The 12,627-nt window shown below is 40.7% G+C and overlaps 1 protein-coding gene across 3 annotated transcripts; it reads right to left on the bottom strand.

Annotated features, from left to right (window-relative positions):
* Positions 1–12,525, bottom strand: A4GNT (alpha-1,4-N-acetylglucosaminyltransferase). Of its 3 annotated transcripts, none has more exons than XM_082728589.1 (4): positions 12,359–12,525; positions 8,620–8,808; positions 7,118–7,551; positions 1–3,245 (listed from the first exon to the last, which is right to left on the bottom strand). In XM_082728589.1, the coding sequence occupies exons 2-4, from the start codon at positions 8,741–8,743 to the stop codon at positions 2,631–2,633; spliced, it is 1,173 nt and encodes a 390-aa protein (XP_082584715.1). In that variant the 5' UTR covers positions 8,744–8,808; positions 12,359–12,525; the 3' UTR covers positions 1–2,630. The 3 variants fall into 3 exon arrangements, with proteins under 3 accessions (XP_082584715.1, XP_082584717.1, XP_082584716.1); XM_082728591.1 differs by lacking the exon at positions 8,620–8,808 and adding an exon at positions 7,758–7,905; XM_082728590.1 differs by lacking the exon at positions 12,359–12,525 and adding an exon at positions 7,758–7,905 and having other exon boundaries at positions 8,620–8,705.
* Positions 12,526–12,627: the final 102 nt, after the last annotated feature.

Here is a 12,627-nt window from a genome sequence, read left to right as displayed (position 1 = left end):
TTTATTTTATTTTATTTATTATGTTACCTTAGTCCCCATACAGTACTTCATTAGTTTTGTGACCAAAACTTCTTACCAATGCAGAGAAAAGGGGAGAGACATACCAAACTTGACAGTGGTACAAGAGGTACTCTTTGCTCTATACAATCTTATTGCTTGAAATTCTAAGAATGAGTGTGGGATTTGGGGGAAAAATTAATATAAAATTAATATAGAAAAATTAATATAGAAAAAATTAATAATACCACCATGGCCTATTTTCAAAGTCTATCGTGACATAAACATGTGCCGCAGACAAACAGAAGAGTTCACAAGGAATCAGGCCAAATGGAAACCCAGAAATCCCACACTTCTTACTACTCACTGCTTTTAGCCCCTTGCTCTGCCACCCTCACTACCACCTCTTGACATATCCTTTCTTACAAAACAAACTGTACTTCTTAAGCAATACATTATTAATTTATTTCTGACACTTTATTAAAGACATTTTATTCTCAGATAAATCTCCCTATAAACATCAAATTATCAATATTAATGCAATGAATTCGTATAATCACAGCCCCACATAAGGAAATGTGACATTCAGATTGACCTATTTGGTCCCATCATGAAACATCTCAGATATTTTTAAAATATTAAAACTATTCCTGGGGTGCCTGGGTAGCTCAGTTAAGCACCGGACCCTTGATTTTAGCTCAGGTCATGATCTCAGGGTCATGAGTTTGATCCCCATCTCGGGCTTGTGCTGCTTGAGATTCTCTCTCCCTCTCCCTCGCCCTCTGCCCCTCCCCCATCCTGCTCCCACGGGTGTGCACGCAATCTCTCTTAAAAAAAAAAAAAAAGAAAAAGATAAAGAAAATGAAAGGAAAAAGAAATATTAAAGTTACTCCTAATTAAACCCTTCAGAACCTTTGGGAATGTTAGTTGGAGAACCATTTCTCATGTATTCTTCAGATGCAGAAATGAAATCCAATGTCTGTGACTATTCTCTCAGAAAGGGTGAGCTCTGAAAATCCTCACCTGGGGGGACAATCATGAGAGCTGAAAACCAGCAGGAGTTTAGCTGTGAGGGGGAGCAGCAGGCCCCAAAATCTGACCATGGTGTTAGATATCTAAGAATCCAGAGCAAGTAGCCAGAAATAAATAAAGCTGGGCCAGAGACATAACTTGTATTTTTTAATAAGACTGTCAGAGCATTGATTCCCAAAGGGGGAAACAGCACAGTAAAAGGGGATGGGGTGGGGGGCCATGTAGTTTGAAAACTCATCATATTTTTATATTTGGAAAAAACAGAAACTATTTTTCCAATAAAGCCAACTGCCAAAAGGAAAGTGCTAGAAAATCTTGGTTGATGAATATCTATAGAAGAAATATTGATTCTCATACATCCTGGAGGGGGGAGATAAATTTTTATGTGACTGTTAAATGGGAAATGGTTTGTAAAAATTAGAATTTGTAATTTGCTTTTATAAGCCAATTAAGGTAGGGTAGGGATCAGCAGACTCCCTGGGAAAAGCAAGAGGGTATCAGAGGGGGGATGTGGCCAGTCATTAGAATAAGTACGAGGGACCTACAATGGACTGAAAGTTCCTGTCCCACCAAAATGCATATGTTGAAATCCTACCCTTCAATGGGATGATGATAGGAGAGGGGTCTTTGGGAGCAAATTAGGTCATGAGGGTGAAGCCCTCATGAGTGGGATCAGTTCCCAGGACCCCAGAGATTCCCCTTGACCTTTTCCACTATACAAAATTCAACAAGAAGAGTACCCTCTGCCACCGGAAGAGGATCCTCCCTCTAATTTTAGACTACTGGCCTCCAGAGCTGTGAGAACTCAATTTCTATGGTTTATATGCCACCCAGGCTGTGACACCTGGCCAGTGCTGCCCAGACTGACTGAGACAGAACCTTGTCTGCTGGATCCAACTCTATCTTCTGCAACTCAATCAGTGCTTGGCACACCGAAGGGATTCAGTTAATGCTCATTGACTGAAAGCATTAATGAATATCAAAATCAGGACCAGAGATCAAGTCTCTTTTTCCTCAGTCAATTCTCTAACAGGTCTTAAAATTAATCTTACAGAAGTAAATGTAACATGTAGCAAAACTGTTAGCTGTCTCTCCTAACACCCATTTTCTCTTCCTCCTTAAATTTTTCAGCCTCTCTTGCAGCTACACTCTGGCCAGTGAGACGTAAGGGGAAGTGTTATAAGGGACTTGTAGGAGGTCTTCATAAAATAAAGGAGGTGTACCCCCCTCCCTCCTACCCAAAGTGCAGACATAATGGGCTGGAGATCAAGCAACCATATAGACCATGGGCTATGGGACACTAAGGATGGCAAATGATAAACAAAAAGATGCAAGAAACCTAGGTCCCCAATGATCGTAGTGACAATACCCACCCCCACTCCCCGAATCACCAGCCTTCAGACATCTTTTACATGAGATAGAAAGAAGCTTCTATATTTTACACACTGATGTCTTTGGGAATTTTCTACTACAGAGAGAGATGACCCTAACTGATACGTGGGTCAGCCCCACCCCCCTGGGGAATGTGGGCATGAACCAAACACTGCCACTCCCGGAAGTGTTCGGTCCTACGACTCAGCAGCAACAGCCCAATGCTGCCTCTATTTGTTACCTGCACTCAGCGTCCCAGTCCCTGAGCCCTCTGGGCCTTGAATCAGGTCCCTGTAAGTCCTGGGACAGTGCTTACGGCAGAGGTTCTCCACCAGCGTGTTGCTTCCTCTGACCACAGTCATCCCTTCCTTGTTCATGTAGTTCCACAGATGCAGGGCGTATGAGTCATTGAAGCTCAGGTCTCTGTCCCAGACTTCATAGTAGCGCCTCCATTCCGGATAGGATATGGGGTAAAATCGTTGGGGGTGTAGAAAGGACAAGTTCAAACACCTGAGGTCACTCACCTCCTGGAAGTCTCCAAGTCTGCACCACAGCCTCAACATCCTCGTCATCAAACTGGGCCCCTGGTTGCCCCAGATTTCTGAATTGTAGTGTTCAACAAAGTTTTCCATGCAGTCCCACAGGAAGGGGTGGTGGGGGAGGAAGCCAAACACCCCGTTACTAGAGTACCGAGAAGACTGTGCAGCCAGAAAGTTCTCCTCAGGGATGGGTCTGATGGAGATGACATCGGTGTCCATGTAGATGCCGCCATACTTCCAGATGATGGCCAGGCGGGACGCATCAGAACTGACGTGGAGCCAGTTGCTCTCCACACTGGCATTGATCTGCAAGAACAAGAGCAAATCAGCCCCAGCAGCAGGGGGACAGGGCGGGCTGTCCCAACAGGAGGCCAGTCCAGGGTAGCTGTGGAGAAGGAAGCAAGCCAGCTTCTCAAAAATCTACTGGACAAAAGCCCAATTTTGCAAATTTACCAAACTTAGTTCCACCCAAAAATTTGCCTTCAATGAAGTGACAAGTTTGCAGCAGTCAGTAACAATGGGAAGATTTTAGCAGCTTTTAAAGATTTTGTGAATTTGTTAAAAAAAAAAAAATGAAACAATGGAATGGTAAAGAAGAAACCCAGCAGGGATTTCAGGATAAACACATTGAGACATTTTCAGCAGGGTGTAATTTTTTTTAAAACATTTTCTTTATTTGACAGACAGAGACACAGTGAGAAAGGAAACACAAGTGGGGGTGCAGGGGTGGGGGAGCAGGTAGGAAAAGGAGAAGAAGACTCCCCGCTGAGCAGAGAGCCCTCCTAGGATCCTGGGATCATGACCTGAGCTGAAAGCAGACACTTAAGGACTGAGCTACCCAGGAGCCCACAGCAGGGTGTACATTGACCACAAATATGAAACTGTGAAGAAAGAATTTCTTAAGTCCTAAAAATGCTGAAAACTGATAAAGAAAAAAAAATAAACTAGGAGACTGTAAATAGATCAATATGTATGTTTTTTGAGAAATTGGTAGAAGACTCTTAAAATGCGTGCATGTCTTCTTTCAGTAGTTACTTCCTTGAATAATATCCATGGAGGGCCTACTTTCTATGTGCCAAGCTCTGTTATAGTTGCTAAAGAGATAGCAGTAAACAGACAGACAAAAATCTCTGCTAGGTGGAGATAGATGATAAACAAATTAATATATGATAAGTTGAGGGTTCATAAGGACTGTGCAGGAAAAAATGCTGGATAAGGGGACTATGAAGGGAACAGGATGGAGCCCTATCTTATCTTGGCTTCCAGTAGAAACCTAATGAATTTGATGAGGGAATCATGCCAATATCTCAGAGAAGAGGGTTCTAGGTAGAGGTACAGCAAGTGCAAAGGCCCTGAGGTAGGACCTCGCTTGCTATGTGCAGGAACAGAAAAGAGGTAGAGTACCCAAAGCAGAGTAGTGAAGGAGAGGGATAGCATGTGGGGGCAGAGAGGGATGGGAGGAGAGGGAGAGCAGATCACATAGGCTGGGGTAAAGGCTGAAATTATTTGGAAGGTTTGGAAGAAAGGAGTCAAGTGATCTGACTTAGTCTTAAAAGGGTAATGCTGGCTGCTATGTGGAAAACAGACAGGGGTGGGGCTTGGGAGGTGGCAAGGGTGGAAGCACAGAGACAAGTTAGGAAGGTTATTGATGTGGCCAGATGTGTCCCAGAGCCACCCTATTCTGAAAACTTAACATTGTAAAACTGACGTACCGCTTGGGGAACCCAAACTACACCCTTTGGAACATTAGCTCCAAGAAAACATTGATGTCCTACCGAGGCATCCATGCTCAAATCAGTTTGGAAAATGCTGTGTTGAATCAAGTTAACGTTTCTTTAGTTCAGAACTGCAGAGGCTTTCATCTTCTCATGTACATGATTAGTCTGTGAGGGGCAAAAAGCGGGGGGAAGGGAGTGTAGTATGTGGCATCGTCCAAGACAATTGGAGCAGAGATTTATTTGTCCAAGGAGCAAAGCACCATTTAGCTAATGTTCGCCTACCCCAGGTGTGGGGAAAGTAGGCCAGCACACTGCCTGTTCTTGTTTAGTCCTCCTGGAACACCCTCTAGCAGGCTAGCCCTGAGAGCGACAGGGACCTCGCCAGCCTGTTCACCCCAGGGGCCCCCTCAACTGCCAGGGACTGTCTCCCTGGCCCGTGGCCTGCCCTGCTTCCTCCCAGGGGTTCATGCTGGCAGCTGCCTAATTGTTGGGGTGTGCTGGTGGATGCAGGTGTAATCTTAGTGTGGTGAGCTGCTCCATCCCCTCCTGATGGGAGTCAATTTGAGAGCTCAAGACTCTTCAGGAGAAGAGATGGGCACACTGAGATCTAGAAGTCCCACAGGGCCAAGAATAAAACTAGGCACCGCCCCCACAGGCCTGTCGCATAGTCCAGAAAATGCCTCCAGATGGCAGTATGTAGCAACTGGGGTGTCCTCCCCCCAGGACAGTAGACTGAAGACCTCAGGCACTAGAGTATAGAATCTGCAAACGTCACCGTGTGGAGAAAAAGGGTCTTTGCAGTTGGGATTACAGTAAGGATCTTAAAATGGGGAGATTATTCTGGCTTGTCCTGATGAGCCCTAAATGCTATCACAAGTATCATTTAAAGAAGATGTAGAGGGAATGTTCACACACACACACACACACACACACACACACACACAGAGGAAAAGGACACGTGCAGATCTCCACAGGAAGGATTTTTGTCTAGAGCCTCCCTGGGAACTGGGCCCCTGGGACATCCACCCAGTGAAACAGATTTGGGACTTGTAGCCTCCATAACTGTAAGAAAAGAAATGTCTGCCATTTCAGGCCACCCAGTGTGTGTACATCTATTGCAGCAGCCATAGGAAACTAACACAAGAAGGTGCACAGTGGCTTCACTATTGCCTCTTGGCCTGTAAAACCTAAAGGATTTACAGTCTGGCGCTTTACAGAGAAAATGTTTGCTGCCATTTGGTCTAGCCTCTGCTTTAAACTTAGAAAGGATTTTATATGGCAAGCAAATGGTGTTATTTGGATGTTGATTTTTAAATTACCTTTGAGTTTTTAAGATAGTTTTATTTTTAAAATGAACATATTTTCATCACTAAATGCTCTCCTAATCGAATCACATAAAAACCCATACTATTATCATGCATTGTATTATTTTCTTCAGGTTGTTTTCTTCCACATAGATTGGAGGGGTGGGGTATATAACTAAAACAATTACAATTACATTATAACATAAGTGTACTTAATCTTTTATTGTATTGTAGTCTTTATACGATGTCACAGCTAAAAACTGCATAGTGAAATTATTAAGTGGTTCTACTGTAATTTCCTTAAGCATTATCCAATCATGGGTCCTCTGTGAGACAAATGTTTAATTGAAATATTATTTCCTTATTATGCTATGTTATCAAGATGAAGATTACAAAATTCTCAAGAGCTCCAGGAGTTTTCTTGGATCATAAGATATGACCCAAGAAAAAAGATATTTCTTGGGTCATATCCTAATATAACCCAATCTCATATAACAGCACTCTGCTGATCCTTCACGAATTTTCTGTTCACATAATTTTCAAATTAAATATTGCCTGGATTCCCACTTAGATGCAAAAAAAATAAAGTTCAACATAGATAAGTTTAAATAAATTAAAAATAAGTGGTTATAGCCCCCAGAAAAGATCTAGAAACTCATTCGGTTCAGAATAGTCACAAAGGAGGGCGCCTGGGTGGCTCAGTTGGTTAAGCGACTGCCTTTGGCTCAGGTCATGATCCTGGAGTCCTGGCATCAAGTCCCACATCCAGTTCCCTGCTTGACAAGGAGTCTGCTGCTCCCACTGACCTCTCCTCTCATGCCCTCTCTCTCTCTCTCTCTCTCTTATTCTCTTTCTCTCAAATAATAAGTAAATAAAATCTTAAAAAAAAAAAAAAGAATAGTCTCAAAGGAAAACTTGTTCCTAAGAAATAAGGCTGGAGGCATGAGACAAGAGGCTCAAGATGAACCTAACTTAAGTCTCTCCTGCTTATTTGAATCAGGATTCAACGCTGTAGAAAGAAGGCCAGGATCTGGGTCCTAGTCCCATCTCTGACACTGAGTCCTTGTGCTCCGTTTACCTATCCATAAAATGAGCAGATGGCACCCCTTTTCTGTCCATCCCAACACTGACCTTCTAAGAGCCTCTCAACACTTACGCGAGTGTACCATGAAAGCAATGGTGTGTCTTCAAACAGCCTTTCCATATCCAAAGGGAAGAAGAAAACATTGTCTATTGCTGAGAGGAGGGAAAAGCCTGGGTAAGTGGAGTTTGAGGGTAGCCATGTGGTGTCGTAGAGACCCTTCATGAAGAACGCCACAGGCTGCCCAGGATAAATCTTGGCAGCAGACTCCACAGCACAAGAGACCAGTGGAGTTGGCTCCATTCTCTCTGAGGTCTCTATGAACACGATGCCATGCCCATGGCCCAGGAGGGCTCCAGGGTCCTGCTGGGACTTCTGGGGAGGAAGGCAGGAGAAGAGGCAGCTGGACTTGACGTTGAGCTGGTAGAAGAAGACACAGACAAGCAGCAGGATGCCCAACAGGAAGAGCTGGAGCTCCTTCAGCATGTCTACGTCTCTCTCCTGGCCTGCTGCTTGAAAGAAACACAATTCATTACAAAAATACACACACAATACCTGATAAAGACAGCATGCAAGAAAATGGGACATAAATATCACTTCTAAGATTAGATTTTTAAATCCTCAAAAAATAGGGTCAAATCAAGTACAATAATAGTAAAAGAAAAATGCACTCACTAGGGTTTATCTGAGGGATTTGAGGAAAATAATCATTCACCCTTTTGAGGGACCCATAGAGTACCAGGCATGAAGAGAGAGCATCAAGACATGAGCTATGGTAGAAATTTTTCTGAAGTTTGCCCCAGGTTGTCTTGCTTCAGTTTCCAGGGCTTCAGGGAAAGGGGCATTTTTGGTTCTCAGGGTTTCTAAGTCAAGAGAATGGGAGAAAATTGGAAACCTTCATTTGGAGAGTCATAGCCAGGTATTTGAGGAAATCAGAAGAATTCAGGATCCAGCCCAGTTTTATAGGTACAACAACCATTCAAAGACAATTAATCAGAACTAGAATCTAACACCTATAAGGATGTGTTGTTTCAACTTAATTTTTCTCCCTAAAATCATCCTCATTTCTGTTGAAGATAGCCAAATTAAAACTAATTCATTTGGGAAAAAAAAGTCCATTTTAACAAATACGACCTATCTATTTTTTTTTAATATTTTATTCATTTGACAGACAGAGATCACAAGTAGGCAGAGAAGTAGGCAGAGAGAGGAGGAAGCAGGCTCCCCGCTGAGCAGAGAGCCTGATGGGGAGCTGGATCCCAGGACCCTGGGATGATGACCTGAGCCGAAAGCAGAGGCGTTAACCCACTAAGCCACACAGGCGCCCCTGGCCTAATTATTAATAGCAAGAATTGTGATCAATCATATGGGTTTCAGAAAATCTGCTCTGCTGGAACTTTTTATAAGGAATTTCACACTTAACTTTTAATAGCCTCTCAAGGCCAGAAGCCAAGCCAAATACTTGCCATCAGACTCATCTACAATACCTATAGATTTGGGAGAATTCCTCTCTTCCTGAAGTCCCCAAAATATCCTGAGGTTCCTGTATCTGCCAAGAAGTGACATTCTTTACTCACCTGGTAAGGCTCCTGGGAACTCTATAAGCAAGGTATCAGGCCAATATTTCCAAAGGGCTTTATTGACTCCATAAAGCCAACCTTCATTCCTTAAAGTTCTCCAGTCATATCTGAGTCTATGCATGTGTCTCTCAAATATGACATTCCAGTTAAAGCTTTGGTAATACAGCCAATGTTCTTAAGGGTGTCCTGTTACAAGGAGAACAGATTCTCATTGGATTTATGCAAATGACTATAATTGCCTTGAGAGAAAGAATACTGAGTTCTGAATTCTGGAGGATTTGGATAGGGAGAAAAGATCATTATTTTTATTTGCTTACAATGGAATATTTTACCAAATTTCTATTAACTCACAGATACCTTAAGAGAAAAGTTTTCCTTGAATCTGGAAGGGCAAACAATAGAGAAAGAGCAATGTTTTAAACAAGAATCATAAAAATTATAATCATCTTTTTCAATTCAGTTTGTCTCATGTAATTCATTCTTGTTCTGTTTGAATGCAATTTTTCCATTAGTTCTAGAGATCTTACCCAGTTTTATTTTATGATCTTAAAGATACCAGAAACCTGTGTTCATCAAAAGTCCTTTACATGGATCTTCTTAAAGCTGAAAGGCATTTTCAAGAACATTAGGACAATAACTGTAAATGAAAAACGACTCAAAAATAGCCATGGTTAAAAGTCTGATTGTTATAATGCAGTTGACAAGGAAATTTGGTTATTTTTGTGACACACAACATTTCAAAAAGTAGAATTTCAAGTGATGACATTATAACAGGACATATTAAAACTAGGAATTTTATGTAATTTCTGCAATGGTTATAGCGTTTGCCCACACAACATAACTTAAGAAAGTTTACCATCATTTGTTTGACAATACTTCCCATGTACCATACCAAATAAACATACCAAAATTATGTTAATTGGTACTAACCAATTGGCTAATTGGTTAGTACCAATTAACACACCAAATAAACAACTCTAATTAGTCAAAAAGACTTCATTTAGAATTTGAATTTGGGGGGCGCCTGGGTGGCTCAGTGGGTTAAAGCCTCTGCCTTCAGCTCAGGTCATGATCCCAGGGTCCTGGGATCGAGCCCTGTATCGGGCTCTCTGCTCAGCAAAGAGCCTGCTTCTCCCTCTCTCTCTGCCTTCTTCTCTGCCTACTTGTGATCTCTGCCTGTCAAATTAATAAATAAAATCTTTTTTAAAAAAAAAAAGAATTTGAATTTGGGAGAAGTTTGTTAAAAAGCTGAGCAGTTTCAAAAGCGTATCCTTAAATAGGATTACAGATCATCACAAAACTTAAAACTTAATTAATCTGAAAAAAAGAAACCTTAATTAATCTGTTTAACAAAGGTGGCCTTAAGAGGTACCAAAAGCAAATATAGCATACATATTTGTTAACAAAATTTAGCTTTTTTAATATTGAGAAGTTTTAATTTTCTTACATAATCAAAAAAACTGGTGAAGACAAAACATAGATCTTTGTTTTTTCTGTGCAGAAAAAGAAAAAAAAATTTTTTTTTCATAATTTCTTACCAAGAGCAGACAAACAATCCAATCCTTGTCTTTTTAACAGGGAGAAAAACCAAATTCCAATCTTTTATTAGTGCACTTTCAAAATTCGTTCATTCCAATCTTAGTCTTGACCATATATAAAATTATTTTCTAAAGATTCTCCTTCACTAACATTTTATGACTTTCTTTTTCCATTAAGACTTTGTCCTTTTTCCTCTCTAAACAATCAATCTCATTTCAGGACAAAATCATTTTTATTCCTCAACAAAAATGTATCTTCATTATTTATACAATATATACCTCTCACTTTCCTGTGTACAGAGTTGCTTTCCATATTACTTCCAACAGTCTCAATCACATTTATCAGAATTTTAATTCTTAAAAACCTCAGTCTGTAGGTGAAAACTAAGTAGGAAGCAATTATGAGCTGTTATATCAGAATTCTTTAAATTGGCCAATTTATAGATATATTTCATAATTTTTAAAAATGTGTTTTTTCATAGTACAACTTTCAATAAAGCATAATACATGTTTATAAGCAGACCCAAATTTATCTTTAGTTTCTTTGTAATAAGAACCAAAAGCAAATAAACCTATGTTTAGTAATTTATATTTCAGTATTCCACCTTATTAAAAAAACTTTTTATTCATTCAACTTATTTGTTTTTAACAATAGCCCATGAATACTTCATGAGGCTGACAAAATCAACCATTATTTTTAATGTTAACAACTCTAAAGACATGTCTATTTTTTAACTTTATTTTTAATTTTTTTGGAAGGGTGGGAGACTTAATTAATTAATTAATTAAATTGACTTATGTAGGGACGCCTGGGTGGCTCAGTTGGTTAAGCAGCTGCCTTCGGCTCAGGTCATGATCCCAGCGTCCTGGGATCGAGTCCCACATCGGGCTCCTTGCTCCGCAGGGAGCCTGCTTCTCCCTCTAACTCTGCCTTCCACTCTGTCTGCCTGTGCTCGATCTCGCTCGCTTTCTCTCTGACAAATAAATAAATAAAATCTTAAAAAAAAAAAATAAAAAAAAATTGACTTATGTATTGTTGGTTTCAGAGGTAGAAGTCAGTGTTTCATCAGTCTTATATAATACCCAGTGTTATATAACACTCATTACATCAGATGCCCTCCTTAATGTCTATCACCCAGTTACCTCATCCCTCCATGCCCCCTTCAGCCGCCTTATTTTAATTAAACCAAAAAACTTGAATTTTAACTTATTAAAGATTACCCCAGATCACATGAACTTGAAAAACATTTGGATTAGTTCTTACCTTTCTGAGTTTTAGAACAGCAGGTTTTTACAAGTGTTTGCCTTTAAGCTAATTAAAAAGAGCTCTTTTACAAATTAATTTTTAGTAATACCATTCGGAGGTAGAGAAAATATGTCACATTTATAACACATATAGACATATATACACAAACAAGATGCTACCAAAATCTAGCCTTTAATTCACTAACATTTGTGGAGAGGACATTACAGATCCAATTTCCAAATATCTCTCTTTTATAAAACAAATCTAATCATAAGGTAGAATATAATCTATGAATCCATTAATGAGTCCTTTTTCATTTTCCAATTAGAACAAGGCCAGTTTTGCCCAAAGATACCAAAGCTGCAGCAACAAGCCAAATGAAACCCAGAGTGCCTCTGTGGTCATTGGTCCCTCCCCAAGGTTGGGGGCTTTACTAATCGAAACAAATGGCTTCCTAGCTTCTGGTTGGTTAGTCTTATGATTGGTTTTCTCTAATTGTGTGCACAAGAAAACAAATTCAGACATGTCAAAAGAATCTCACTTAGGTCATCTGAGACTCCAGTCACTCTTAGTGAAAATGTCCCATTTGAGTAACCACTTCCAAGTAGAGGCTCAGTGTGTGGGGTGCATCGAGCCTGCAGGAGTTTTCCGAGACAGCTCCTTTAGGCTTTCAGTCACCTGAAAGCACCATTTGGCCTGAAGGAGCAAGTGTCCTTTCTCCCTGAAGCTGAGTGATTCAGTCTGTCGTGTTTCTAGCCGGAAAGTTCAATAAAGCTTTATATTAATAACATCAATTAGCATAATGCCAAATCAAAACGACCAGCCCATCCACCCCAACCCTTCTAGGTTACCTCCACCTAGAGAATATTACTGGTAACCCTCAACAGCTCCAGTAAAAGTCAGGAACCTCTTCAACTCCAGTTGAAGAGGATCAGATATGGGAAGAACTCACCCAATACACCTTCGAGGTGCTAAGAGGTTGGAGGGGCCCAAAGACCCCTGCTGGTGCCGAGCCTGTGTTCCAGGGGACCCCCAGGTGATCTCACAAGAGTTGCTCTGCTACCCTGCTGGCTATATCTAAGAAAATTGCTATATCCATGCAAATTGAATAAACCTTCTAGAATATTTAAAAGAAAGAGTTTTATTTGAACTCAAGCTAGGGCAGTTGCCCAGGATACACAATCTTCACAAAGAAGAGGGTGATCTGCTGAAGGAACATTT

Source organism: Mustela nivalis (genome assembly GCF_964662115.1).
Source record: "Mustela nivalis genome assembly, chromosome: 1".
NCBI classification, from domain to species: domain Eukaryota; kingdom Metazoa; phylum Chordata; class Mammalia; order Carnivora; family Mustelidae; genus Mustela; species Mustela nivalis.
Note: the sequence above shows the minus strand (reverse complement) of the source record. Positions and strands in the feature narration are given on the sequence as shown.

Excerpts from the sequence above, each read along its gene's own strand:
- A4GNT (XM_082728589.1), bottom strand. The coding sequence starts at position 8,743 with ATGCATAGACTCAGATATGACTGGAGAACTTTAAGGAATGAAGGTTGG. Across the intron at positions 7,552-8,619 it reads GTTCCCAGGAGCCTTACCAG|CAGGCCAGGAGAGAGACGTA; the intron begins GTGAGTAAAGAA and ends TCTTTCAAGCAG. Across the intron at positions 3,246-7,117 it reads TGCTTTCATGGTACACTCGC|ATCAATGCCAGTGTGGAGAG; the intron begins GTAAGTGTTGAG and ends TTGTTCTTGCAG.